The sequence below is a fragment of the Lontra canadensis genome, unplaced genomic scaffold (assembly GCF_010015895.1).
Source record: "Lontra canadensis isolate GAN:19392208 unplaced genomic scaffold, GSC_riverotter_1.0 scaffold59, whole genome shotgun sequence".
Taxonomy (NCBI): domain Eukaryota; kingdom Metazoa; phylum Chordata; class Mammalia; order Carnivora; family Mustelidae; genus Lontra; species Lontra canadensis.
Genome location: NW_022631053.1, coordinates 1164546 through 1191690, shown reverse-complemented (window position 1 = coordinate 1191690; position 27145 = coordinate 1164546). Strand labels below are relative to the sequence as shown.

The 27145-nt window shown below is 54.0% G+C and overlaps 2 protein-coding genes and 1 long non-coding RNA gene across 3 annotated transcripts; 2 read left to right on the top strand and 1 right to left on the bottom strand.

The window, feature by feature from the left end:
- Window positions 1–7123: 7123 nt before the first annotated feature.
- Window positions 7124–10300, top strand: HOXC11 (homeobox C11). The gene is made up of 2 exons (XM_032876538.1): window positions 7124–7816; window positions 9057–10300. Exons 1-2 carry the CDS (start codon window positions 7135–7137, stop codon window positions 9287–9289), a joined length of 915 nt encoding a protein of 304 aa, XP_032732429.1. The 5' UTR covers window positions 7124–7134; the 3' UTR covers window positions 9290–10300.
- Window positions 10301–17105: 6805 nt separating this feature from the next.
- Window positions 17106–18778, bottom strand: LOC116878797. Its single transcript, XR_004384883.1, has 2 exons — window positions 18654–18778; window positions 17106–17795 (listed from the first exon to the last, which is right to left on the bottom strand). It is a non-coding gene; the product is annotated as an uncharacterized LOC116878797 (long non-coding RNA).
- A 284-nt stretch (window positions 18779–19062) lies between these two features.
- HOXC10 (homeobox C10) lies at window positions 19063–24308 on the top strand. Its single transcript, XM_032876604.1, has 2 exons — window positions 19063–19946; window positions 23195–24308. The coding sequence occupies exons 1-2, from the start codon at window positions 19196–19198 to the stop codon at window positions 23470–23472; spliced, it is 1029 nt and encodes a 342-aa protein (XP_032732495.1). The 5' UTR covers window positions 19063–19195; the 3' UTR covers window positions 23473–24308.
- Window positions 24309–27145: the final 2837 nt, after the last annotated feature.

Sequence of the window (27145 nt, the reverse complement as noted above, 5' to 3'; positions counted from 1 at the left end):
ACTCCCTCCCTCCCTCCTTTTCTCCCTCCCTCCCTCCCTCCCTCTCACCCTCCTCTTCCCAACCCAACGCCTCTTTTGCTCTCTCTATCTCTTGGTCTTCCGTGTTTCTCATCACAGTCTGGGCTCCGTCTCTCCACACTCCCCTCCCCTACTGCAGACTTCTAAATCCGTTCCACTCCACCAGGAAAAGGAGCAGGACTTAAGAACTGGAAAGAAAATTAGCCATCACAAAGAAAAGTTCATTTACAGCCTAAATGTCTAATAAGATTTCCTTCTGAAAACAAGGCGGTGCACTCCGTAAGGAGGAGGAGAAGTGAGGCAGCGCCAGTGGGGAGGGCTGACGAGGTAGGAGGCTTGGATTTATTTATTTCGCAGATCCAGAGGCGGAGAGAAAGGAGGAGAAGCAGGAAAGCGAGAGAGAAGCGCTTTAACCCGGCAACTAGCAAAGGAAGCTGCAGCGGGCGGGACTGGGAGCCAAGCGCGCGGACTGGGAGCCAAGCGCGCGGGCCTAGGACCCGGACCTGCAGCCGCTCTCCTAGAGCACGGAGCGGGCTCAGCCTAGGCCTGAGGTGCGGAGAAGCGAGCATACCCAAAATCGGTTGGCCTGAGAAGTGTGGGAGACTCAAGGACGGAGGGAGGCAGGGAGAGACAGAGGAAGGCGGCGCCCCAACGGGCCAGCCAGAGGGAAAGTGAGTTCTGGACCCTGGGGGCAGTGGCGGTGACCCGGCTGGCTGCGGGCTGGGGGCAGCGGGCGGCTCAGCCGAAAGCCAAGGCGCCAGAGAAAGAAACCTGAAGTGGAATCTTAGATCTTTTCCCTGCAAGATGGCACTGTGGGGAGAGAGGGAGGGAGAGAGAGAATATAGCATAGGGGTGTCTGTGCAGGGTTCACCTCCTTTTTCCTGGCCCTGTCAGCGGATTTCCTCTTGCTCGGTGCCCATAGAGCCCTTTTTAGGCCTATCTGTTACTTTTAAAATGGGAACTCTAATGGCGAGGGAAGGGAGAAATGCTCGGAAAGCAATTCTGGGGACTTCTGGTTCAATGTGATACTCATCAAAGGCCTAATTTTGTCACATCCGCCCTTCTCAACAGGAAACCAGCCTCTAGGATCAGTACCCTCCCACTTTACCTACCTGGCTAAAGTGCCTAAGGGCTGCTAGGGACCCAAAGTAGGACCTGACACCCAGGTGGGAGTAGCCGGGAGCACTGGGGGTGGTCAGTAGAGCTCCCAGGCCTCAGGGCCTAGAGCCCTCCCACCCTGCTTCCTGATAATGAAAAACAAAGAGGGAGGACTTGATTATTTCTGATGGTGTTAAAGGATCCAAGCTTAGATAAACAGCACCTGACCCGGAGATCTAAGGTGATAGGTGTCTCTCCCACAGACATTTAATCTGGGCAAATGTCCTACTGCTTGAGCTCCAGGGGCTGAGGAGGTGAGCAGGGTGAGGACATTTGCTACCAGAAAGTCCCAGGGAGGGCACGACAGGCCCGCTTTCATATTATCTCCAGTGGTGTGGAGAGTGTTTTAAAAGGTTGGAATGAACTGGGGAGGCCCTTTCTGATGTCCCTCTCAGCTCTGGGAAGGGGAGCCCCAGGAAGTGAGGGAGTTTATGAGCTGGGACATTTCCCCCTAATGTGGGAAAGACAGAGATAGCCAGACCTCATCCTGCAAAAATGTGTTTCATGCCTGTGACAGAAAATTGGTAGCTGCTTGGAAGATTTCCGGACTTTTAGGGAGTAGAGCAGGGCCAGACACTTGGGGGAAGGCAGAGGCTGAGGTGTGATTTAGAGTAAGTAGAGGAATCTGAGGGAGCAAGACTAGAAAGGTATCACCCAAATCCATTTTCTCAGAGAAGCCAAACACACACACACACACACACACACACACACTCACACACTGGGCTCCAATATTGAAAAACACCAGATGATCTCCTTCGAAGGGACATAAACAGGCCAAGCGGATGCAGGTTCATAAAACCTGCAAAAACCCAGACAGGAACACTTAAAATGCCCCCAGAAACAAAGCGCACCGTGACAAATTCTCACCCAACACACAAGTCCATGCACCAGAATGTTCCCAGGCACAAAGAGACCCTCCTCACCCTGGGCCTCCCCACCGGGACACTCAGGTGTACCTGCCCAGCTCCAGAAGCACACACAAATTTGTGCACTTTCCTAAACCTACCCACAGCAACCTTTGGGGGGGCAAGGGGCAAGCGCTGGGTGGCACACACACTCCCCCCACAGAGCCAGACCCGTGTCCCCTGAGCCTCAGTAATGCAGGATCCATACCCGGAGATAAAAGTCTAGACAATAGACGGCTGTTATTGGCAACGGGGCTCTCCAAGTTTGGAGCCAGGCGATAAATCTCTGGTGAATCTTCCTGTAACTCAACTTCTGGCTGTAGAGACAAGAGAACCACGGAGACCGCAGAGAAAGGAGGAGCAAAACGGGAGAGACTTTGAAATCCTGAGCAGAAGGCGACTTCCCCACTGGGGCAGGAGAGTGCAGGCGGCCACGCTCGCCTCACATGGCACATCCACACTGTGGAAGCTTTCGGATCAAGCTCCAGCACACAGGCGAGTCAGGTTTCCCGGCCCCCCGGAAATCGGGGCAAAGTGTACAGGCAGATGGAGGGGCCTGGAGGCTGGAAAAGACCCACAGACCATTTTTGCTGCAGGCAAAGGGTCTTTTTTTTTTTTTTTTGGTGGTGGTGGTGATCAGAATCTTCCTGCTGCTATGTGTCACCTGAATGTTTTCACCCCAGTACCCCTCTTCTCCCTAGTGTTCTCTTTCTCTCTTTCTCTCTCTCCACCACCACCCCTTTTCCTTTTTGGATTGATGGGCTGTTCCCTTTTGCATTTTCGACCCAGGCGTCTGATTACAAGTAAAGAGCCACTGAAGTTCATCTCATAAAAATGCCGTGAGCTCACTTTGATCTGCGCGGACTGGGTCCGAGCCTAACTAGGCGCTAAAGCCAGGGAATGGCGGCTCCGGCCAACCGGCCTCTGCTCGCTGGCGGCGGGGAGGCCAGAGATCCGGGTGGCCCAACAGGGCAATCCCGCCCAGAAAAGACATTTCTGTGGGGCTGCAACCGGGCTTGGACACCAAGGTCCAGTAGTAGCGCCTCCACTTCAGACTGCTTTTAAGACATTTCCTTCATTTTAGAGCATTTGGTGAGGGGCCCAGTGAAACTGGCTCATAAAATGGGACTTTTATGGGGAGAAATGGGGTCGCGTTCCTAGCCTCCTGGGATAATCCCTCAGCGGAGGAAGGTGGGTGGGGCTGTGGGGGCGGAGAAGCTGCCCTTCTCCATCCCCCTGTCACTTCCAGGGGCCCAGTGGCCGAGGAACCTCGGAGCAGCAGCATCTACCGGCTTGGGTGACCTGACTTGGGCCCTTGGGTTTGGGACGATGGCCAGGGCTGAGGAGAGGTGGGGGCCAATAACCAGTAGTCCCCCCCACATTTCTGTGGCTGGGGGTGGGATGTGTCCTGGGTGCAGGGTAAACGGCTGACCTGAAAATCTCCAAGCACACTAGAGAGGTTATTAAACGTCTCGGATTGCTCTAAGGGGAGAGAAAGACGTACAAGAAGGTGTGAGCCGATTTCTAGTGAGGGCTCATCCTTGCGGGCCAAGCCTCCAAGCACTGAGGTTGTTCACGGCCTATTGCTTATCTTTTACTAACCCCACACAAGACTGTACTTAGAGCCCAAGCCCACCGGAGCTCTAACCGTCCCTCTTTCTCCGCTCTGGTTTTGTCCTCCCGGTGCCTGGTCTGTGGGATGGGTCCCTTTCCCTGGTTACCCCAATCTGCTTTCTAGAACCGGGAGGTGGACAAGCTGCAAAGCTAGCCAGCGCTGTGTGTGGGGTCTGCCGTGCGTGAGGGGATTCAGAATTCAGGAGATACTGCCCTCTTCTGAAGCCACCTCTAGTGTCTGTGTGTGGAAGGGAGTGTCACTGGAGTCTGTTTTGGTCCTGGCCAGAATACCATATCAGCTGCCCGACCGCAGCTGCCTGGAAGCGGCCAGGCAGGCGGGTGGGCTGGAGGTGCTGTCTGAGGCCACCAAGAACCGGTGAGCTAGGCAGGATAGCCTTGCCCTGGAGGAATTCAGGTGAAAGATGGGACTCCAGGATTGTGGAAGGGCCACAGGCACCCATGAGATGGGGAGGGGAAGCCACCTCCTGCCAGGGAGTGGGGCTTGACAGGGCTCTTAGGAACTGATTTTGGACCACAGCTGAGTCTCCTATTGGGGGATGTACTGATGCCCCGGGGTGCACCCTGGGGTAAGTGACCCAGTCTATGCTTTGGAGTGACCTTGGAGCAAGGGGTGGGCAGGGAAGTGGCCAGCCCACACTGTGGGCATTTTTGCCCATCAGGGCCTTGCTAACCTCAGCATCCAGGGCTTTCTTTCCTTGACCCCAGCAGCAACCTCCAGTTGCTGGAATTTTTAAACAGTTGTTGAGAAATTAACAGTCAGACCAAAACTAGGCAAAATAAAGAAAGAAAGAAAGAAAGAAAGAAAGAACTTCATGTCTTTTAGGGGGAAGAATATTAATTCTCAGAAGCCTCTGTTGGGAGACCCTAGAGTTTCCGGACATCAACTTCTTTGACATTCTTTTTTGTTTCAAGGAAATAAAGCCGCCAGTGGCTCCTTGCAGCCGCCTGGCTCACTTTTATGGTGGCCCTGGAATAAACTTTGGTGGTCAAATTCAAGTGCTCAGGCCCACAGCTGGCTCCTCACAGGAAGCGTACCCCTCCCCACTGTCGGCACTGGCTGTACAGAATTTGCCTTAGGGGCTCAGGCCCCAGAGTGCCCTGAAGCAGGGCCCTGGGGGAACTGGGAAAAGCCAAAGCTGAGACTCTGAGCCTTTATCCCCACCTCTGAAAGGGATGGGGTGCCTCGCACTTCCCTCTTACTGGTTCCTATCACTGTTTGGGGAACATTTTGCCTCCAATAAACTTGAGTTTAATGAGGTCAGCACGAACCCCATAAAAGCCATAGTCCTTAGTTCCCCATCATTATAATTAAAAACGCTAGCCCCAGGTCACCCTATAAAAAGAGGTAGAGGAAGGAGGAAAAGCAACAGATTTTTCTTCTTGCAGCTCCTAACTGATAGAGAAGTTCCACACTTTAGCAAAGCCCCAATCTAGTTCCTATTTGCCATCATTTAAGATCTGGCCAGGACTAAAGAAGGGTTCAGGAAATATTGCCCAACAAATAATAATGGGTAGAGGGGTGCTGAAGGTCTATCCTTGGGTATTCCAGAGCCTGCCCAAGAATAGGGCTGCCAATGCGGCTCCACTTCAGGTGATGCTCTAAAGGCTGAGCAAACTTGGGGATGCAGGAGGATTGAGAAGGAGTGGATTAAGGGAGTTGTATTTGGGGGACACGATATGATTTTTTTGTGCCTCCTCCGCCTGGTTTTGGGGCCTCAGTACCATCCCTAGCTCGGCAAGGAAAATCAAATCCAAATAATATTTTTAAAGTAGAAATCAGTTTTAACCAAGAGTTAGGGGTAAAAAGAAGGTCTGGGTCATTCTGGCTTTCCCTGAGTCCTTTTGGGGCTTCAGTCTTCTCCTCCTACTAGAGCAAATCACGACCTGGCAGCTCCTCCTTGGATCCAAGGTTGCTTTCTGCTTATGACGATTGCTCTGGCCCCCTGGATCCAGTCTGGAACCTTCCAATAAAGTGATTCTCAGCTGCCTAAATGTGCCCCATAGTGCCCAGAGAGATGGAAGGCAAAGGAGGGCAAAACCACTGAGTCCACCTCTTGGGCCATAGTTATCTAGGAAGCTGGTGGACATAGTAGAGGGCAGGAAATGACTGAGAAATGGGAAAGAGGTACCAAGGACTGCCTACAGCCCCCTGGGAGCAGGGTTGTGGGCCTCCATTAGGGAGTGGCCCTTGGCCTTGCCCTGTACACCCAGGTTCCTCAGCTTCCTTCCATTCCCCTGCTAGTCTGTCCAGCAGACCCACTGCCCACCTCCCAGCCCCCAAATTATTCAAGGATAGGAGCCCCAAACCCAGTACCCCCTCATATTCTTCCTGGACCCTGACTCTGGGCTTCTTTTTAGCTCCCAAGCTGAGGCTGAACCCCCGACCCAAAGGACCACAGACAGAGAAAATACATAGCTCTCATTCCGATCTTTATCTTTGGGGTTTGAGATTTCAAAATCCACAGTGGATGTAGCTTTCTGCACATTGATTGACAATAAAGGCAGGCATGAAATATTCACCCAGGGCCACTCTCTCATACTAAATATTTAACACAACATTAGAGAAGGTTTTTCCCAGACTTCGCCAGGCACCGGCTGGGCGGCTGGCTCACTGCTTACCACTCGTTTATGACTAATCTGAGTCCCTAGCCACAGGCAGCACAGCAAGCCAGACAAAGTTGGGACACTGGCTTGCTGCTGGGCTGCCTCACCTTTGGGAAACTTCACACACTTTTCTGAGGAGTCTCTCCAAAGGGGAAAGGGGGTCTTGACATACAGCCCGGCCAAGAAAAGAATGGACTTCTTCAAACTCTTGTAAGCAGGCGCTGGCCCTCTGTGGGTTGGCAGGGTAAGAGATCTTGAGAGTTGGGGGGAAGGATTCACATCTCCCGCGGAACCAGGTGGTGGGGAACTCAGTCTTCCTCCCCACCTCAGTCTTGGGCTCATCACCAGGAGGAGGGAAGACCCCCCATATGTGGGAACCCTCCTCCTACACCCAATCCTGTGTGGGGGGGGACAGCAGCAGCTAGAAAAAAAAATACAGTTGCCCCCTCCCAGCCACCGCCCCCGCCCATCCCACCACCCACTCCACCCCAACCCTCTCTTTCCTTTGCTTGCTCTGTGGAATGGAGAGGAGGGGAGTGACGAGAGAAAAACGAATACAAATCTGCAATTGATTTTCATAATGTTTCTGCGGTGTTTGCAAACCAATCGCCTGAACGTCCCCATCTTACCTAAGAGAGAACCCCTCCTACGTCTGCGAAGTGCTCCGAACTGATATATGACAATATCTACTTTGGATCACGTGCTCGGGGAGAGAGACTAAGACGGATAACGCGTCATCTCGCCTTCCCAAATTTTCCCCCCTCGCTAGATCGGGTCCAAAACCTCCATCTGGAGCCGGCAAGAGAAGAGAACGATGTTTAACTCGGTCAACCTGGGCAACTTCTGCTCGCCGTCGCGCAAGGAGAGGGGCGCTGATTTCGGCGAGCGAGGGAGCTGCGCCTCCAACCTCTATCTACCCAGTTGCACTTACTACGTGCCCGAGTTCTCCACGGTCTCCTCCTTCCTGCCCCAGGCCCCCTCTCGTCAGATCTCCTATCCCTACTCAGCCCAAGTGCCCCCGGTCCGGGAAGTCTCCTACGGCCTGGAGCCATCCGGCAAGTGGCACCACCGGAACAGCTACTCCTCCTGCTATGCAGCGGCCGACGAGCTTATGCACCGGGAGTGCCTGCCTCCTTCCACGGTCACCGAGATCCTCATGAAAAACGAAGGCTCCTACGGCAGCCACCACCACCCCAGCGCACCGCACGCAGCCCCCGCCGGCTTCTACTCCTCAGTCAACAAGAACAGCGTCCTGCCTCAAGCCTTCGACCGTTTCTTCGACAACGCCTACTGCGGTGGCGGCGACGCGCCTACCGAGCCCCCCTGCCCAGGCAAGGGCGAGGCCAAGGGGGAGCCTGAGGCGACCCCGGCCTCGGGACTGGCGTCCCGGGCTGAGGCGGGGGCCGAGGCGGAGGCCGAGGAGGAAAACACGAATCCCAGCTCGTCCGGTTCAGCCCACTCCGCGGCCAAGGAGCCGGCCAAGGGAGCCGCCCCCAGTAGGTAGCCGGGGCCGGGATACTAGCGGGCAGCAAGGGAGGGAGCGGGAGAGGGAGGGCGAGAGCAGGGGGGAGGTGAGGGGAGCGGGGACGGCCTCGTGTTTTGGGTCAGTCCGATTTTATGTGGAGTTTTATAAGCATTCAAAGGATTTTATTATAACCTACAAAGCCCTCTCTCCCAACGACTCGACTTTTTACGATGGAGAAGGGGTGGGGAGGGAGGGGAAAGGGCTCTTTGGAAAAGCCGGGTGAACCCCCCCTCCCCGTTATCTCCCTCGGTCTGTGAAATTTTTAAAAGCGCCACCATTGCGAGCGATATTAACTTTGATCGTGAACTTAGAAGAGCATTTAAGGAAGGATGGGGAGCCGGGCTGCCGGGGGGGTGGGACGGAGGGGAGGGGTGGAGGGGGAGTAAGGGGAGGGCGAGGGAAAGACTGGGAGAAACTCAGAGAGGGGGAGTGGTGGGGGAGAGGCAATGGAGCAGAACCTGAGACGGAGAGGCCGGCCAGGACTGCTCTGCTTCTTTTAAAAACTATTTTTGAAATGTTCAAACTATGTGTTCACGGGTCCTTGAGCAGAACCCCAGCAAGCCAGGGGTCATGGCGACAAAGGGTGGGGAGAGCCAGCTCAGGGCTCCACGCGGCTCCAGGCCCGGGTCTCACTGTTTCCCTGCGGTCCGCGGCCTCAGCGCCGGCCTAGCCCGGTAGCTTGGAAGGCGCGGCCGGCCGGGCGTCCCGGGGCGCCAGGGCCCCCGGAAGCGGCTCTCCGGTGTCTTTGGTGCTACTCGCTCGCTTCCTTCCCGTCTCCCCACTGCTCTCGCCCGCTCTCACGTCTTCGTTCCTGTTCTCCGCGGTCCCCCAGATTTCTGGAGGAGGGGTGGGTGGGTGCTCAGAGCCACTGGGAGGGCAGCGCAGGAAGGGGCCGAGGACGGCGGCTGAGCCTGCGGGTCCCCGGGACGCACTTGGCCCTCGCGACTACCTTCTCCCCCAGACTCCACCAGCCGAGGGGAGGGGCGGCGACCCCGCGGTGGCCCGGGAGCGGCCGAGCCAGACCTGTCAGGGGGTCCCGGGCTTGCCCCAGCACTGCGGCCCGAGCGAGGAAAGCAGGCCGGCCTGGCGGGAGGGCTGCCTGGCGGTGGGGCTGGTAGAAGGGCCGCTGAGCGCTCAGCGGGCTGGGGTCGCCCGGGTCTCACGTGTCTCTCTCCCCTCTCCTCGCACTTGCCCCCTCCCCTCCCCTCCAGACGCCCCCCGCACCCGCAAGAAGCGCTGCCCTTATTCGAAATTCCAGATCCGGGAACTGGAGAGAGAGTTTTTCTTCAACGTGTATATCAACAAAGAGAAGCGGCTGCAGCTGTCCCGCATGCTGAACCTGACGGACCGACAAGTGAAAATTTGGTTTCAGAACAGAAGGATGAAAGAAAAAAAACTAAGCAGAGACCGGCTGCAGTATTTCTCCGGAAATCCTCTGCTGTAACTGCAGACCGGGCCCTTCACGGGGATGGGGGGGCGGGGAAAGGGGAAAATTATTTTATTTTATTTTTATTTTTTATTTTCTAAACTCGCCTTCTTTCCGCGGGTGGAAAACTGGACTGTGGCCAGGGCTGGCCCCCACTGCTGATGCCCGCACTTCTTTCTGGAACATCCTTCACCTTCCATCTGACTCGCTGTGGGACAGGGACCGGGCCTGGAAAGAGGGTGAAGGGAAGTGTCTAACCCACAGCGAGTGGACTTCGTTGGCGCGGAAGCCAAGACTCTATTTAAAAGAAAACACACCGCGCGACAATGTCTTGCTGCTCCGATTGGGTGGGGGAGGGGCGAGAGTAGTGGGCGCCTGAGCGAACAATCCTTGAACTAAAAGCCTTCCCTTGTCCCAGTGATAAGATCTGCTAAGACACCGTGTCTGCAAGGGGAGACTTCTTGCGCTCCCCACCCCTCCCCCACCTCGCCCCACTGCTAGGGGGCAGCTAAATGTGATCCTGCCTTGCTGTGAAATTTCTGTACCTTCGACCTGGTGTTAGGTGTGCAAAGTCCGTGTCCTACCTCCGTCTGCGCCCAGGCCCCGCCTGAGCCTAGTTGTTCTCCCCGTGACCGTGTAGAGCCCTTCTTTTGAAATTTCTTAACTGGTGCATTGAGGTTTCCTAACCTATTTCCCAGCCGTGCCCCACTCCATGGATTTATAGCTATAGTCTATGCAGTTGTTACCTCCCTTAAAAAAAAAAAAAAGAAAAAAAAAAGATTAGGGTGGAGGAGGCAGGAGGGAGGTGAGATTGGACGCCTCCCCCATGCTGGGGCCTGAATTTTTGTAAATAAATTTCACTAGCGTTTCTTTTTACCCAGAGGGGATGGGGTGGGGGGGGAGGACTCTCCTGGAATGAGATTCAAATCACCCATCTCTCTCCATGAGTGTGAGTGCGCGTGTACGTGTGCAATCCCCACCCGGCTCCCATCCCAGAGGGATTGCTGTGAATTTTTTTTTGTGGCAAATAAAGATATTTCATTCTGTTCAATATTATTATTTTATTTGACCCTTTTATTAGCCCCTCTCCTCTTAAAATCCTCAGTGCTCCCAAGGCGGAGGAGGAGGCTGGAGGGTAGGGCCCAGCTGGTGAGGACAGGCAAGGGAAGGTGAGGTAGGCCAGGGCTGGTGGGCCTGCCGGCTCTCCCCGCTGGTAGGGGAAAGAGCGTGGTGGTAGCTTCCTCCTGCTCTCGAGCTGAGGACATTCCACCGCGACTCTTAAAGCTCTCCTTTCTCACGTGCAGTTCGAGCTTCGTCCAAACGCCCAGCACCGCTTTCCGTTTAAGTACACGTTTGTTGTGGAGTTAATTGTAACCATCATCGAATTTAAATTTATAGGAATTTTCTTGGCTCCACCGCCCTCCCGCCAGATGTCTCCGTCTGTCGCAGTTAAATGTGCAGGGTTGAGGGTAGGGCTTTCGGGTTTTTTTTTTCCCCTCTATGAGAAGACTGTATTGGAATTTTTATATACAGTTTTGAAGGAGGGAGGGGAGAGGAGGGGAAACCAGCCCCCTCCCTTTCCTCACCGAGGCTGGGCCCCTTCCCCTCAAGCACAAATGGCCAGGCTCCTCCAGACACAACAAGACCCTATATTGGGGCCACCCTGATGTTTGTACATTGGGTCTCCCAGAGTAGAAAGCCCCAGAGCTTTGTTTTGTAAGGGGTGGGGATGCGGTGGGGCCCTGAGTAATGGGGTGATCCATGGGGACATTCGCCATACCCATCTATATTTCCTGCATGCTCTTTTTTTTTTCCTCTGTAAAAAGATAACCATAGTCCTTTCAAGCAAAAAGCAAGGGCGCTCTGGCAGTCTTGGTTCCAAATTCGTTATTTAGGGGCAAAGATTTGGAAACAGTCTCTCTTCTTTTCCCCCTTTGGGACTGTTCTTACAGAAATCAAAGAAAATGGTTTTGTCAATATGATTCTGTGGAATGACAGGCAAAACGCCCTGATAATGGACAGTCACAACCAGGCTCCGCCGTTGTTTTCGATGACAGGGACCTGTGCGGCTTAGCTATCTGAATCTGTAATTTGTCAATGTGAGTCTTGAGATAAAATCCGAAAGCCAACGTGTGCATACAGTCCCACAATTCCCTTGTGTGCCCCCACCCAGGTATTTTAAGTTGGTGTGCCTGTGTGTACAGAAGAAGGAATCTTATATGTACATTTCTGCCCGTGCTGTGGAGTAAGCCTCACCCCACGCACATCCAAGGCTTGTGTCCTCTGTGGTGTGTAAGCCTTGGCTGTGTTTATGAGTGTCAGCAAGAATGAAGCTGAGGGTGCTCTGTGGGTGTGTATGTGTGTGTGGATGCACAAGACCTCATTTATCCCCTAGTCATATCAAGGAATATTGACATGCTGGCCATGTTTCCAATAAAATAAGGTGGGGATAACTCTATTGAGCAAACCTATTTATAGAGCGAAATGTTGATCTCCAAATGGATTCCGATTTTGGAGAAAAATATTTGAAACCTATAGCTACCCCTTGCCTGCAATATGCAGCCCAGAAAAGATCCCGGGCCCCAGAAGGGATTTCGGATGGCCGGGGGGTCATAGTGAAAGAAAAACAAAGCCTTTTGTGACCCAGGCCCAGAAACCTGCCTGTCCTTGGCAACCCTCTAAAAAGAGAAAAAAGGGGTCTCTGTCCCCCAAACGAACCCATCTTCTGGCCCCTGGGATGTCCAACCCCCCTTGTGGGTCAGAAGTACTCTGGGCTCAGCCTTTCTGGGTAATCCCCTCCAGCCGAGGCGCTGCCAGGGAACAAAAGATCTTCGTCTAGACGCCGCCATAAAGCACCCCCCCGTGCCTCTAAACCCAGTTTCATTTCGCCCTTAATGACCCAGTCTGGCCTGTGTTAGAAAATGCTTCCGCTCTAAATAGTAAACAAACCCACAGCGGATGGTCTTGGCTCCCCCAATACACCCCAGACCCCCACGCCATTACCCTCTTGCCCCGCATCTTCCCCCTCTTCTCCTCCAGCTTTTCTCAGCTCCCAGCTCCCCAACCCCCTCTTATCCCCCCCCCCCAGTAAATAAACCCGAGGCCGAGTTCAAAGTTTCTTGGAGCTAAGGAGGAATGTTGGTTGTAAAAATCCAAGTTTATAGCGCACGTGGGAGTTTACAAGGGTATTAAGTGGTGTGGGCTGAGAGAGAGCACTCTGGGCCCCTCCCCCTCTCGCTATGGGCTTTAGGGGTACAGAGAGAACCTTGGGGACTTGAAAGGAGAAATGGCTTGGGGCCAGCCTTGTGTTGGGGTTTCTTTGTCCCTCAGACCCCTGTGTTGCTGAGGAACGGGGATGCAAGGGCCCCTTAGAAGACAGCTCACACAGGCACCTCTGAAAGCAAGCCCACAGGTTTCAGACGTCCCAGATGGAGAGGATGGGCAGCTCTGCTTTGAGAAAGCAAGAAAGTGACAGACCAGGTGTCTGAAAGGTGCACAGACATGGGGATACCTAGAGCCCCTTCTCAACCAGAGGGAGAAAAACTAGCTGGGGCTAATTTCTTGAGTGCGCTGAAGGCAGAGGGGGATTTTCTCACCAAAGCAAAGAAGAACTTTGAACTTCAAGAAGTCAAGGGCGCCACCCCTTCCCTTTCCCCGCCCCCCTCTCAGGAATCTGTTGGACAATTCGTTTCTGGGCCACTATTCCTTCAAGGGGGCTGTCCCTGGGGTTTCCTGGTGCCCCAGGGCTGGATAACACTGTTTGCTGAACCTTCTCTGCTCGGAGCCCGCCAGAACCGTGTGCACGCGACTACACTCTTTATTATTCGTATAAACCTTTGGAAAAGGCAACGCCCGGGAAGTTTTTATAACTTTGTTTGGCATAAAAGTTTTACAAGATTCCTCCTCCCCTTTTTAAAAACTTTAAGTTTTGGTCTTTTCACGGAATGAAACCTCAGGATCTTTAGGAGGTTGTGGGGAGAGAGGTTCTGGGGCCCCAGTGGGGGAAGTGGGGGCGTCTGAAGCTGACTCCGTCTGCCTATGGCAGAACAAGGCTGAAGACTGTCGCCAGTCTTTGCCTGAGGCCCAACTTAGACCGAGCTTTGGGGGCTAGCGGCTCACAGCCACTACAGGCCTGCAAGACAGTGCTGGCTGCTCCGCTCTGGACGCAGGCCCTTGCAGACTCCCAAAGCTGGGCAATGTCAGCAGGGCCAGACCTTTCCCTTCATTCCCTCTGTTCTCCTGCAGGCATCATTCTCTCTGTCTCTCTGTCTCTGTCTCTACACACAACACACACACACACACACACACCAAACACTCCCTCAACCCACTACACAAAGTGGAAACCCATAACCTTGACTCAGACTGCGGATTTAGGAGAGTTACACACACGGCCTTGCATCTCTGTTTCTTGCAAAGTCTCCAGTGGGTCAGAAGAAAGATGGAATTCAAAACACCGAGGAATTCCTGCCCAGAGGTTCCAGAGATTGCAAGACTGACAGAGGAGGGCCGGCGGGCTGCAGTCCGGAAGCTCAGAGAACAAAGGTGCCCATGTGGGGACATGGCTTTGGGTTGCTAAGCCCACGGGTGGCCCCTCGGATCTTGACCCCCATCTGGGACTGACAGAGCCCCACTCCTTCATTTCCCCTGACTCCAGCCTTGGGGATTCCAGTTCAGCTCAAACTGAGGCTATTTTAATGTTCAGCTCTGGACGACAGGACAAAGATGGAGCGACTTCTCCAAAGAGGCGTCTTGGAGGCAATGGGACCAAAGGTACCTGAGCCCTGGGACCAGGCATGTCAGGGAACCATCAGGGCCAGTAAGAATGTGCCCCCGCGCCAGCTTTTCCTTCCCTCTAATGGCGACTGCTGAGGCCTGGCCGCTGGCCGCTGGCAGCTGTACACTTCGCCTTGTGAGGAGCCGAGTTATTAAGGCTGAAGGCCGGAGAAGGTCAACTCCAAGCCTGAGTAGTAAGGCTGGGAAAAGACGCACCCGAGCCTGCGGCTTTCTCCTCCCTGAGCTATGCATCAGAGAGAAAAACAAGAAAGGCTGGGGAGACCGAAAGTCAAGGGGGAAGGAAAGCACTGAAGAGGAAAGAAAAGAGCAAAGAATAAATTGTGTCCTAAAGAAAAAAGGAAGAAGGAAATAAAGAAAACAATGAATTAAGAAAGAGAAAAGGTCAGGAAAAAATGAAGGGAAAAATGAACTGCAGGAAAAAAGAGAAGGAAAGAGAAAGAGAAAGAAACAAAGAGAAAGGAGGAAGAAGAAAAAGAAAAGAAGGAAAGCAGGAAGAAAGGAAGAAACAGAGAGAGAAAGAGGAAAAAAAGATGCAAAATGGATCTTTGGAAAGGAATTTAGCCGGTAAGGGAGGAGGGGGGGTTTCCTTCTCCGGAGCCAGTCGGCCCAACCACAGCCCTGACTCCCCACTGGAAACCCAATCTACTGGGGCAACTTGGGAGCAAATCCCTGAAGTGGGGGGCCAGATTTCCCCCCACCAAGACATCATCCCATCTGTTTCCTTCTCTCAAAGCTTCTTTCCGAAGTGTTTGCTGTCTGGTTTCGATTCAGGAGGCAAAGTTAAATAACTGGCCGCCTTCGGTAGGGCAAAAAGGCCGTTGTGTTGGCTCAGGTTTATCGGACTTCAGGATGCGGGGATCCTGGGGAGCACGACTCTTAGGTAGAGGTGAATATTTGTTGCCATGTGCGCACAATGGAGCACAAGTTAGACAAATTCGTAAATGGTAAATTCTGTAGCATCTGGGTGCGATCGTGTCCAGATGTGAGAGGGACTCTGATGGCCGGGCTGCCAGGGTGGTTTCGAGATCCCGAGTAGACCAGAGGCACCTCCAAGGGTCTTGGGTCTCCTATGTCTCTCTTGTATCTCTTTGAAAATCTCTGTCTTGGGCTTCTGAGCATTCTGCAGTTTGCCTGGTAGTTCAATGTTCCCAACTCAGCCTGGGCAGAGCCCTGTGTTTGTGAAGGAGAAAAGCAAAATTTTCCTTCAAGTTTTGGGATGAGAATGATTTATCTGGGTCTCCAAAACAAGAGGAAAAATGCCTGTAACTTTACTCCCTGGTGTGATTTTGTTTGCCATTTCACTTGGAGAGATTTCAATACACCAACTTTACTACTATTTTATTTTATTATTTTACCCCAAAGGGAGAGATGCTCTTCCTTTTTTCAATCCACCTTTGAAATTTCCCAGATGATTTCCTTAAACTGTTGGGGAAACTCTCCTCATTTTCCTTGGAAAAATCGGGGTGTTTCTGGGGCACGTTGAGGGCTGGCGCCAGGGAAACAGCCCGGTTCCTTTATGTTCGTTGAGCACTACATTTTCCTTCTTCTGTTTTCACAGGGGGACCCCTAGTGCCCCAGCCCTCGGCCTGCCCTCTGGAACCACAGGTCTTCCTGGAATATGCTAGGAGCGAGCAAGGGGCACCCTCCTCCGCTCCCTGGCTCACAGTCCCACAGGCAGCAGGAGGCTCAGTGCCCCGTCCCTGCTGCCCTTCCAGGTTCAGGGTACCAGGAAGAAGCGACCAGAGTGAGAGGGCTCTCGGGGTGGGTGGGATTGGTCAAGATGTACGTGCAGCCTGAGCCCTGCTCTGGCCTGCCACCCCTGGATTTTCACAGCCCCGAGTTGAGGCAAGGGAGAGCCCTGAAGTCTCTCAGCACTCCCAGAAAGTTGGGGAAATGGTTTAACTGGCTGAGCGTAGCCACACAGATTTCTCTTGACCCCAATCCAGTTCCCCAGGGGTGCAGGCCTGAGGGTCTTGGCTCTGTGGGGCAGGACCTGTGGGTGCCTGGCAGCGGCAGCAGGCGGGATGGCCGTGGCAGCCCGAGTGCCTTTGAACGCCAGGCCCGGACAATAGGACTGAAACGGCCTTTGCTCGTGGCCTCGGGAAAGACCGAGCCCAAGGGGGCAGGGCTGGAACACACATCCGACCGTACTTTCCTGGACCCGCTCAAATGCTCCCCTTGCCTCGTCCTCACCCTCACATCTTCCTCTCTTTCTCCTCCACTGGGGCAGAATCCCAAAGTCTGCAAAAACCCAACAAGTTATTCGAGTCTGCGTCCGCGCTTGGGGTCTTGTTTAACAGCTCCGGGTTTGCGTTTATCCTGCGTAATTAAGGGCAAACATTTGTCCCACCGGGGGTCCCACTTAGGCTGATGAATTTGATTTCTTTTTTCATTAATGGGCCATGTTTATCATACTTCTAATTATTTCAACTTTAAACACTATCCGTTCTTGTGAGGAGGTTAGAGCTGAGGCGGGAGGCTCCTTTTCCCCCGGGGGGATTATTTCCATTAATAATGGCAAGAATTCTGAAGCAGCTCCAACCCCTCCTGGGGCTGAGGTAAGGAGTGAGTTTGGGATGGAGGTCGCTGGTAGGGAGAGACAGGTCCTGAGGCGGAGTGACTCTGTTCCTCTCCCGTTGGTTCCCCAGCTTAAGTCTTGGGGCTTGCTGTTTTTTGAGAGGTAATCTGGAGTTTGTCTTCTTCACCCTCCGCCACCACCCTCGCCCCCTCCCAGCCTGGGCTCAGATCCTTCCCCTGTGAACCTCTTGGCAACCTTCCACCACCCCAGCCAGATCCCAGCCTGGCTGGGCAGAGGCTCAAGGAGCCCTATCCCAGCCCCGAGCTGCTAACACCGACAGAAAAGCCAGGAAAAGTTAGGGTTGACCAAGCGGTACCTGGGTGTGGAGGAGAGGGCCCAGCAGACCCCCAAATGGGGGGCAAGGGCAAGGGACTGCAACACCAAACTCCACGGACAGGCACACCAGGCGGGAAAATAAAGGAGATGTGAAAGAGTGGGGGAGGGAACCCCCCCAAAGCCATATAATTCTCAATTGCTTTGGTCTTTAATTTCATCGCCCCATAAATGAGGAAATATCAGTTCCCATACTAAATTTTTATCCCCGGCTGATAAATATGACGGGGAATTTTCGTTGGGTCCTCGTAAAAGCGAACAGTTTCGATCAAACTGGTGGGGAAAGACTTATGCAGATAATACAAACAGAGTGGCCATAAAGTCTCCGTCGTTTCCCGCGGGGTGGGAGGTGGGACAAATGGTTCCCTGGATTGACGGCTGCCCAGGCTGTCCCAAGTCTCGTCTGGGGCCTAAACAGCCTAACCTTGCCCCGGCCAACCCCTGTGCCGAGCCCACTGCGACCCCTGCAAATGAAAACACAAAACCATTTCTAATCTCCCCTGGCTGACTCTGCAAGCGAGTCACAGATTACACATTTTCTGCCAGTGTTCCCGGGGTCCATGGACCCCTGTGGTCTCCTCTCTCGCCCCCTGGCTGAGGGACTTCCTTGGATTTCTTTCTGAAGTCCTTTTCTAGCAGCCGCGGGCTGGGGCCTCTCTAGAAGCGATCCAGCCTCCGCGCTCTTCCACGCCAGGGCGCCCGCAGCACCCGTCCTTTCCCGGCCAGGCTTCAGCCCTTTGGAAAATCGAAACCCGAGGCTTCATCCAGGGGAAAATGTGGGGCGACCGGAAAGACAAGTTATTTTCCAGATTCCGTTTCCTGAGGAAGGGGTGGAGAGTTTAGTTCGCTTTGGGAGAAAGGCGATGGAGAAACGGAAAGAACTATTTAAAACATACCTTGTCCCTTATTTCTCGTTTTCCTTTATTAAAAAAATAAAAACCACACAAAGATGCTGGTTCCTCTTTTCCGTTAAAAAATGCCCCCCAGCTCATTCGCTCTGTAAAGGACACTTCTCTGGGTCGAATTTTGTCGCATCTGTGTCCTAGTTTCCCGTGTGATACGTGACTCCCACAAACCATCCGAGGCCCTGCAGGTTCCCTCTTCCTCTCTGGGAATATTCCTTGTTTTAGTGGGGGCAAGGTCAATTGGAAAGCGAGGACCGCCGAGGCCTGGAGCAAAGCACCCGAACCGACTCCAAGGCCAAAGCCTTCCAACCCCTGAGATGGTGACCCAGGGGCCGCCCACTCTGCCAGGCCCGGACTGCATTCCCTGGTCCGGGAGCTGGCGCCTCTGGTTTCTGGCTTCCTTCTCTCCGGACCCCTAGATCCACTGGAAACCTCCTTTACCCTCCTGGAACAGCCCTGAAGTGATGATGACCCCCTCCCTGGTCCACTCCAGACTCTGAGGATTCCCCCATCAACCCCCACAGGGAACTTATAACTCAACCAGCTTCCATTGAGCGTGGTCCCCAAACTGAGCTCCCAGGCCAAGCCCCGAGAACCGGGACGCAGGAGAGCAGAAAGTTTAGTTCTGTTTGGGATTCCTTAACTTTTTCTCCCTTTCTCTGCCCACTGGAGCCCTCCCTCCAAACATCACCCCACACCCCTCCCAAGGGAAGAAACGGGGCAAGGGCACAAAGAGAGGAAAAGAAGAGGTAAAAGACAAGGGAAAAAGTACCTGGATCGTGTCTTGACCTTTTAATTTGAATTTGACTGTTTTGAGCCCCGAGTTGCCTTGCTCTCTCCCTCTCTCCTGCATGTCCCCCCTCTCCGCCCCACTCTCCCCAAGAGTTACAGGCTGGTTCCCGGGTAAACAAACCCCGTTCTCTCTAGAACCCCCCACCCACCATCCTCCACCCCTCTCCTGCCCCTGCCGCCCCCGGGGCGCTTCCTTTGTTCGCGGGGAAGGGCTCCGGCGCCCCTACCCCGAGGCGGCTGCTAGGTGGCGCTGTTACTCCACGCTGCGCGCTCCGCCTGCCGACAACTTGACCCCGCTGACGTCACGGCCGTCTGAATCATCAAGGCCATTTTCAAATCCCATTGGTCTAGCCGTCACATGGTGAGGACCGAATGCGCGGATAATTATGGAGCTGATATTTCCCCCCCCTCCCCTTCTTTTCCCTCCCGCCCCTCCAACCGCCCCCCCTCCCGGATGGGGAAAAAAAAAGATGTCAGCTCCTCCGCTGTAGTATTGCTCCTTAAAAACCCCTCTCTCTGAAAATGACATGCCCTCGCAATGTAACTCCGAACTCGTACGCTGAGCCCTTGGCTGCGCCGGGCGGAGGAGAGCGCTATAGCCGGAGCGCAGGCATGTATATGCAATCTGGGAGTGACTTCAACTGCGGGGTGATGAGGGGCTGCGGGCTCGCGCCCTCGCTCTCCAAGAGGGACGAGGGCAGCAGTCCCAACCTCGCCCTCAACACCTACCCGTCCTACCTCTCGCAGCTGGACTCCTGGGGCGACCCCAAAGCCACCTACCGCCTGGAACAACCTGTTGGCAGGCCGCTGTCCTCCTGCTCCTACCCACCTAGTGTCAAGGAGGAGAATGTCTGCTGTATGTACAGCGCAGAGAAGCGGGCGAAAAGTGGCCCCGAGGCAGCTCTCTACTCCCACCCCCTGCAGGAGTCCTGCCTCGGGGAGCACGAGGTGCCGGTGCCCAGCTACTACCGCGCCAGCCCGAGCTACTCAGCGCTGGACAAGCCGCCCCACTGTGCCGGGGCCAACGACTTCGAAGCCCCCTTTGAGCAGCGGGCCAATCTCAACCCGCGCGCCGAACATCTGGAGTCGCCCCAGCTCGGGGGCAAAGTGAGTTTCCCTGAGACCCCCAAGTCCGACAGCCAGACCCCTAGCCCCAATGAAATCAAGACCGAGCAGAGCCTGGCGGGCCCAAAAGGCAGCCCCTTGGAGAGCGAAAAGGAGCGGGCCAAAACCGCGGACTCCAGCCCAGACACCTCGGATAACGAAGCGAAAGGTAAGGCTGCCTGGGCCGCGGCGGCCGGGCTGGGACGCTCGGGTACTTGGTCTTCGTGGCCGGGGCGGGGGCAGGGGGAGGGTTGGGCCGAGGAGGCCCTGGACAGTCCCGAGAATGCGATCCCGGCTTGCGACTCGTGTCCACTGAGCGCCAGGCTGGTGGCGCGTCATTTGGCTAAGGAAGGTAAGCGGCAGAATGGAAGGGCCAGGCCGCCAGCGGCCGTGGGCGCCGAGACCCGGGAGTGGTGCGCACCGCGGGCAGCCTGAGGGCGCCTTGTGCTGCCCAGGGCTGATGACGGCTCCCGCGTGCTTGCTGGCTTTGGTTTGCTTGCTTTACGGTGGTGGCTTGGGGGGCTGAGGTCCCTCGTTCAGGTCAGAAGCTTGCAAAAAGCTTAAAATGGCGATCTTGGGCCAGGGACTGGGGAAGGCTTAGGTGAAGGGGGATTTCGCTTTACTGCGCTTTCCCAGTTGAAAATTGTTTCCTTCGAAGCGCGATTTGTTATTGTTTGTGGGTCTGATTTGTGTGTGTGGTATGGGCTCCTGCGGTTTGAGCTCGGCCGGGGGCCCTCGGGCAGCGGGGGCTGGGGCCGAAAGAGGTGGAGGTGAAGGGCTGATCTCCATGTCCCTCCCTCCCCCAGACGCCTGGCTAGGGGATGGCGTTGGAACAGGGCATTTGGAATGTTGTTAGTTTCTTGTCTCCACTGTAAAATTTCTTTTTCTTTTCTAGTTAAATTTAAAAACATATTTTTTCGTTCTTTTCCAAAAACAGTTTACAAATGAGTGGTTGGGAATTTTCTGTGTGCGTGGCAAGCGGTTTTCTCCTGAAAGGGAGTGTTGCTTTAGTTGGATTTCATTGTGATTTCCGCTGGAGAGAGAAAGCATAGCCAGAGTTCAAGCTCAGGGTTCAAGATTCATTTCTGCTGCTGGAACTGGGGTCCTCCAGGACCTTTCTCTGACACCTGGAGAAAGAATGTGGAGGAAACGGGAGCAGTGGAGGGAACTTGAGGGGACCCACTTTCCTTGAAAAGTTGGAGCAAAAATCATCCAGAAAGGCCCAACTGGGAGGAGAGGAATAAACCTGTGTCCCCTGCCACTAACTACTGGAGGCTGTGTATAAGTGGGGCTCGTTGGACGCAGAGGCAGATGAGTTCCTGAGAGCTGAGCAGCCTGGGGGCGGCCTGGATCTTGTGGTGCTTTGTATATGGATACGGTGCACACGCTTGCCTGGCGGCGACCTGTGTCACACTCACACTCACACACATGCCTCTCTCATGCTTCGCGCACACTCACGCATGCCCCCTTGTGCACGCGCGCACACACGCACACACACACACAAACACGAGCACGCGCGCGTGCGCGCGTACCCGCACTGTTTTGGCGGGCAAGGGCAGAGCCTTGCCCTCTTGGGTCTCCTCTGCAAAGATGGCCTTGGCAAATCATCCCATAGAGACCCCAGCAGAAGATGTGCACCAGTGTGTTCATGAGGCTGAGGGAGAGAGTGAGGTACCCAGGAAGGCTTCGCTGTGACACATGTGCTGCAGGAAAGCTTAATTTTGTGCCCTCTCCCCAGATCCTGAGCTTTGTTGGGAAAGAATTTTAGGATAGGAAAAGCTGCGTCCTAGCCCCACCAAAAGCAAAGTCAAGGTTAACAAGTCCACCTCCTAACTCAAACTGCCCCCATTCCGGTAGGCTCCCTTTTTCTCTTGCCCTCCTCACAACAACCTAAGCCCTTCCATCCCACCCAATCCCTCTCAGTCTGCACTTTGCCTGTGCCCTTCTTGCCTCCACTCCCCCCCATATGGTGTCTCCACCAGGCCAGAGGCGAGAGGGCTTTTAGCCAGACTTCCCCATTTTTAATTTCTCCCTTCCCCAAAACCCAGCAATCCCAATGAGAAAATAAATAAGGCAGAGTTAGATGTGGAGAACATTTAAACAATTTGTCAAGAGGCTGCAGGTGCAGAGGTGGGAGCAGAAGTAAGGACATTCAGATGTCTTAAACTATAGCCTTAAGTTTGCCTTTTTTTTTTTTCCTGGTGCCTCTCAGTTCCCCAAGGGCCCCTGCCTCACACCCCATCAAAAGAGGATCTAGGAATCTGGCAGTTCCATTTGGCAAAGCGGGGGGCGAGGGGTGAGAGTACAGAGCCATCAGCAACCACCTTTGCTGAGTGCCCTTGTTGGGTCTCTGGACTCTGGGTTTTTTCCCTAGAAAGGATGGCCAAGGGCTCTCATGCTGCTTGAGGAGCAAGGCTGGTCCATTTCAGCAAGAATGTGTACCAAGGAAAGAAGCTGTCAATAAGATAATGGGAATTACACACTCTATCTATATTATCTCCTTCTATCAGTAGACACATGTGTACGTATCTGTGTGTGGACATTTGTGTAGGAGTGCGCACCTCTACAGGAATACACGTGCACACACAGGCATTCACATCTATATAGACTAGATGGAGACTTCCAGGAGGCTGCATTTCTTCAGGATATCTCTCTCCCTTGACCTTAGGTCCTATGGCTAGGACAGTTGTCTGAGGACCCCTCAGCATGCCCCAGAGCGGTTGCTCCTGACCTCTGCTGCCTTCACAAGCAACCCTGCTTCAGCTATTCACACCTGGGGGAAATGGCCAGGAGAGGAAGAGCTGGCAACGGGAGATTGAAAGGGGCAGAGTTGTTCTGTGGCACTTCAGGTGGGAACAAGGGCTGGGGGTCTGGTACAGGGACAACTGCAAGGGCCTCTGGCCACAGGGACTCTAAGGCGATGTCCCTCTGTCCCTCCACTGAGTTGAAAGGGGTCAAAGCTCTCTGGGAATTGCTCTGGGCAGCAGGGTGGACTCTGCAACCCCATCTGGGGCCTGGGAAGCACTTTCCCTTCCAGTTGGATTTTTCCAGAACTGGAATGGAACCTAGAGGAGGGAGGGCCTGGTGAGGTTGAGCACACGCCCGCCAGGGTCAGTCAATAAGCTGAAGGAGAGTGGGAGTACTCAGAATCTGCTAGGTCAAGGTGGATTGGGGTCACTTAATTAATAAATGCTCCCGAGGCAAGAGCTTTCTGTCTTTCCCCATGGAAGTCTAAGCCCCAAAGAAATTCTAAGAGCCCAGAGCCCAAGAACACCCCGCCAGCCAGGCCTGTGGGGTGAGAACAGCTCCCCTCTGCTCCCTCAGCCGCCCCCCACAGCAGACTGGCAAAGGCTGCAGCGGGCTGCGAGGGTCTGCCTCTTCGAGGGATACTTATGTAAATAATGTTATTTTTAACAGAGGAGATAAAGGCAGAAAACACCACAGGAAATTGGCTGACAGCAAAGAGCGGAAGGAAGAAGCGGTGCCCCTATACTAAACACCAGACGCTGGAATTGGAGAAAGAATTTCTGTTCAATATGTATTTGACGCGAGAGCGCCGCCTGGAGATTAGCAAGACCATTAACCTTACAGACAGACAAGTCAAAATCTGGTTTCAAAATCGCAGAATGAAACTCAAGAAAATGAACCGAGAGAATCGGATCCGGGAACTGACCTCCAATTTTAATTTCACCTGAGCGCGCGGCCTCCCCTCCCCCTCCCCTTTCTCCCTGCTCCTTCCTTTCCCCGCCCCCTCCTCCCTTTGTGCCTGGTGCTATATATTTTTTTTTCCTCCCTGAGTATAAATGCAACGCGCCTGCCAAAAAGGCAAAGACCTCAGACTCTCCTTCCAAGGGACCTATGGTTCGTGCTGCGAAGATGCCTCCACCTAAAGCATGAGAAACGGGGTGCCGGGGTGTGGGGTGTGGTGTGCCCTCATAGATGAGGGTGGGAGTGTGGCTGGTGTGTGTGTCCACCCCTCACTCACCCACGCACTCACACACACCATCCTGTCCTCCGTGCAAAGTTAAGGTCGAACCCACCCGATCACAGGGGGAAAAAATCAACCAGAGAAGGTCTGTAATCTCGCAGAGCACAGTCAGAATCGCTCCTTCCTTGCTGCATTTCCTCCTTAGGATAATAGACGTTTTGGAAAGTTCGGCTAGTGTTTGTGTGTTTGTCGTAGCGCCCAGCGCCTCCACGAAACCCTCTCCATGTCTTTACCTCTGAGTCGCTCTGAGAATCTGCTTGAAGTCTCGTATTTGTACTGCTTTCTGCTTTTCTTCCATCCTCCCAGCACCCCCCACATTCCCCCGCCACTGACACCTCAGAAATTCCATCCAGAGGAATACAAAAAAATTTAAAAATTATAAATAGAACATAGTGAAGCAAAGACAGACTGCCCCCCCCTCCTTAAATATTGCCCTGTCCCTGTCTGGGAGTTGTGTTATTTAAAGATATTCTGTATGTTGTATCTTTTGCATGTCGCTTCCTTAATGGAGAAGAAAATCCTAATAAATTTCCAGAATCGTAATCCTCAAATGGGTGGTTTTTTGTTTTTAAGTGTTTTTTTTAGCAACACCCCCCACCCCAGAAAGAGGCTGAGTGTGTGGATGTGTGTGTTTTGTGTTTGACTCATCTCCTAGAGCCTTTCTAGAATGTCTCTTGGCGGGTTTAATGTAAGTGAGAGACCATAACGTTGATTTAAATATTATCCAGGTGACCACAATAAGTCAAGGTCATAAAACAGTAATGTCAGGACGGTCTTGGTGCGCGCGAGAGGTGGATTTTATGATCTGCAAATATAATGTGGTGCTGCAGTAAAAGATGCATTTAAAGGTGACTGGAGGAGGGAAAGAGGCAGAGAGCAAACTGCAATCTTGAGGAGCAGACGGATCTGATTGCCTGGGGTGCTGGGCCAGGCGCACCCCACCGCTGCTGGGGGAACCCCAAGAGCCCCCCACCTATCCAAAGAGAGGAATAAACTTAACCGCCGGAGGGGGACAAGGAGCTCAGCCAACCCCCCCCCCAACAGCAGCAGCAGAAGCACGGGCAGAGGCAGGAGGAGGAGGCGGCGACAAGGTAAGAGAAGCGGTTTCTTGTTCTTCTCTTGGCGGCGGAGTGGGGACCAGCGGTGTCCCCAGGTGCCTGGCGTGCAGCAGGCACAACAGGGAGGAAGGTGTTTTGGGCATCTGAGCTTGCTGAGAGCCCAGGCTTGTCTTGTGGCCGCACTCACAGCGGAGGGCAGTGGCCGGGAGCTCCCTCTCCACCCCTCCCCGACCCGTTGCCGTGGGGTTCGGTGGGTAAAGGGGTAAATTGGTGATTTTTGGCTTCTTTCTCTGCGCGGGCACTTAGGGTTGCCTCGAGGTCGACACATGGATGTAGATGTCGCTCCGTCTGGTCATCTGCTGGGGGAAGAAGAGGGAGGGTGGGCGAGAGAGGGCTGGAGCTTGAAGCTTAGGTTTCCTGCTTTCTGCTGGTTTGGATCCGAGCCTTATTCAAGCTCTCGGTCCCCACGTTCTCTGGCCGTGGGGTTTTGCCAGGCAAGTGGCCTGACTGGAAGAGGCTCTGGGGCACAAGAGCCTTGGTTCGGCCACCCATAGAGGCAGGGAAGCAAAGCAGAGCTGAGACAGGGAGAAGACCAGAGGGAATCCAGGAGGAGAGCCAGATGGACAAGACAGGGGACCCAGCTCAAGAGTGGAAGGACACTCCAGCTTCCCCCAGGGCTAGGGCCAGAGGCAGGGGAATAGCTCCACTGCGGGGCTGGGGGCGGGGCGGTGGTTTGGCGGCTGGAGGTCCCATTTCACCAGAGTTTCCCTGAGCAATTTGCTTAGACCAGAGGCTGTTGAGGCAGTCAGACCCCCTACCCACCCAGCCACCCAAAGTCTACTCTCTAGTCCTTAGGGAGGTTGTGGGGGCGGAAAGGGGGACGGGGCTGAATTTCTTCCTTCCCCAACCCCCTTCCCTTCTCCTCCCGGTAGATGCAAAGCCGATCCCGCCCTGCTCGCTCAGCTGATCTGTGGCTTAGGTAGTTTCATGTTGTTGGGATTGAGTTTTGAACTCGGCAACAAGAAACTGCCTGAGTTACATCAGTCGGTTTTCGTCGAGGGCCCCAATCCACCTACCCTGCTCCTTCCCTCCCCAGTGGGACTGCCCCACAGCCCCCTCCCAGGTAGGGCAAAATGGGTACAGACTGAGGAGGACAAGCTGTGACTGGGACTGCAGGACAAGTCTGGGGAGCCCCGCTTCATATTGTCTACTCCTCAGCCTGTCCCAATCCCTGTGACTGAGGGAGAGGAGTTTTCCCAGCAGCTATTGTTTCCTGGGCCCAGCTGATGGAGACAGACAAAGAAAGTCTAGCCAATTCCAAGGAAATTGAGGAATTTGAGTAAGAGGTGGCCTGGTGGGCCCTCTCAGTTGGACAGCAGGGTGGGGCAGGATCAGAAGGAGAGAAAAGAGCACTGAAAGAGAAGGGAGTCTCTGGAAGGGCTAGCTTCTCTCACCTGCCAACCTCCAAAGACAAAAATCTACCTCCAGTCGGCTGGGGCTGGAGCTTCTCCCTTTACAAGTGGGGTGTCTGGGGGGGTCCCAAGAGTTGGGGAACTCTGAGCTCCAGCTCAGCCACCTCCCCTTCCCTTTCTACAGCTCCAGCCCCATGAGAAGGGGATATTTAGGGTGTTAGTATGTTAGAGAAAAGCCATCAAGTCCAAGTAGAAACACCCCCCCCCCCCCGCCCAACACACACACACCCTACTGGGAAACATCAGGGCAGGAACCTGGTTCTAGTTTCGGTCTAGCTCTCTGTGGCCCATAGGCCTTGGTCTGTTGTGTCTGTGGCTGTCAGGCAGCTGCTTGTCTTTGCGCTGTGTGGAAATGTCTGGGTGAACGGAGGCTGCCAGCGCCCACCATTACCATATTGTTGGGAAGGTTGTTGGCTGATGCCAGGGGGAGGAGGGGAGGATAATGGAGTAGAGAACCCAAGCAAAGTGAAACTTTGCAAAGCTTCTTCCCTTCCTTTCCCTACCTGGCTCCTCAATTCTGGCCCTGGTCGCTAGAGAGAAGGCTCTCAAAAGAGGCTTCTCTGCCTGTGGAGAAAAATGGGAGGGGGGTCAGGGAGAATGGGGAGATACACCCCTGTTCTCAGAGAGACTGGGGAAGAGAAAGCCAAGAGGAGAAGGATAGGCTCCTGGTTCTCTTACTTTGGAATTATTATGATTATTAAAGTATTATAAACTTTGAGACAGGGGAATAAAATTACATCTGTAACAGAATATATACATGGAGTTCTATTTTCTCACAGTGGGCTGCTGGAGGGATATATCTAACCTTGTATATGAGTGTGGGTCCCTTTTTCTATATGTCTGTCTTCTC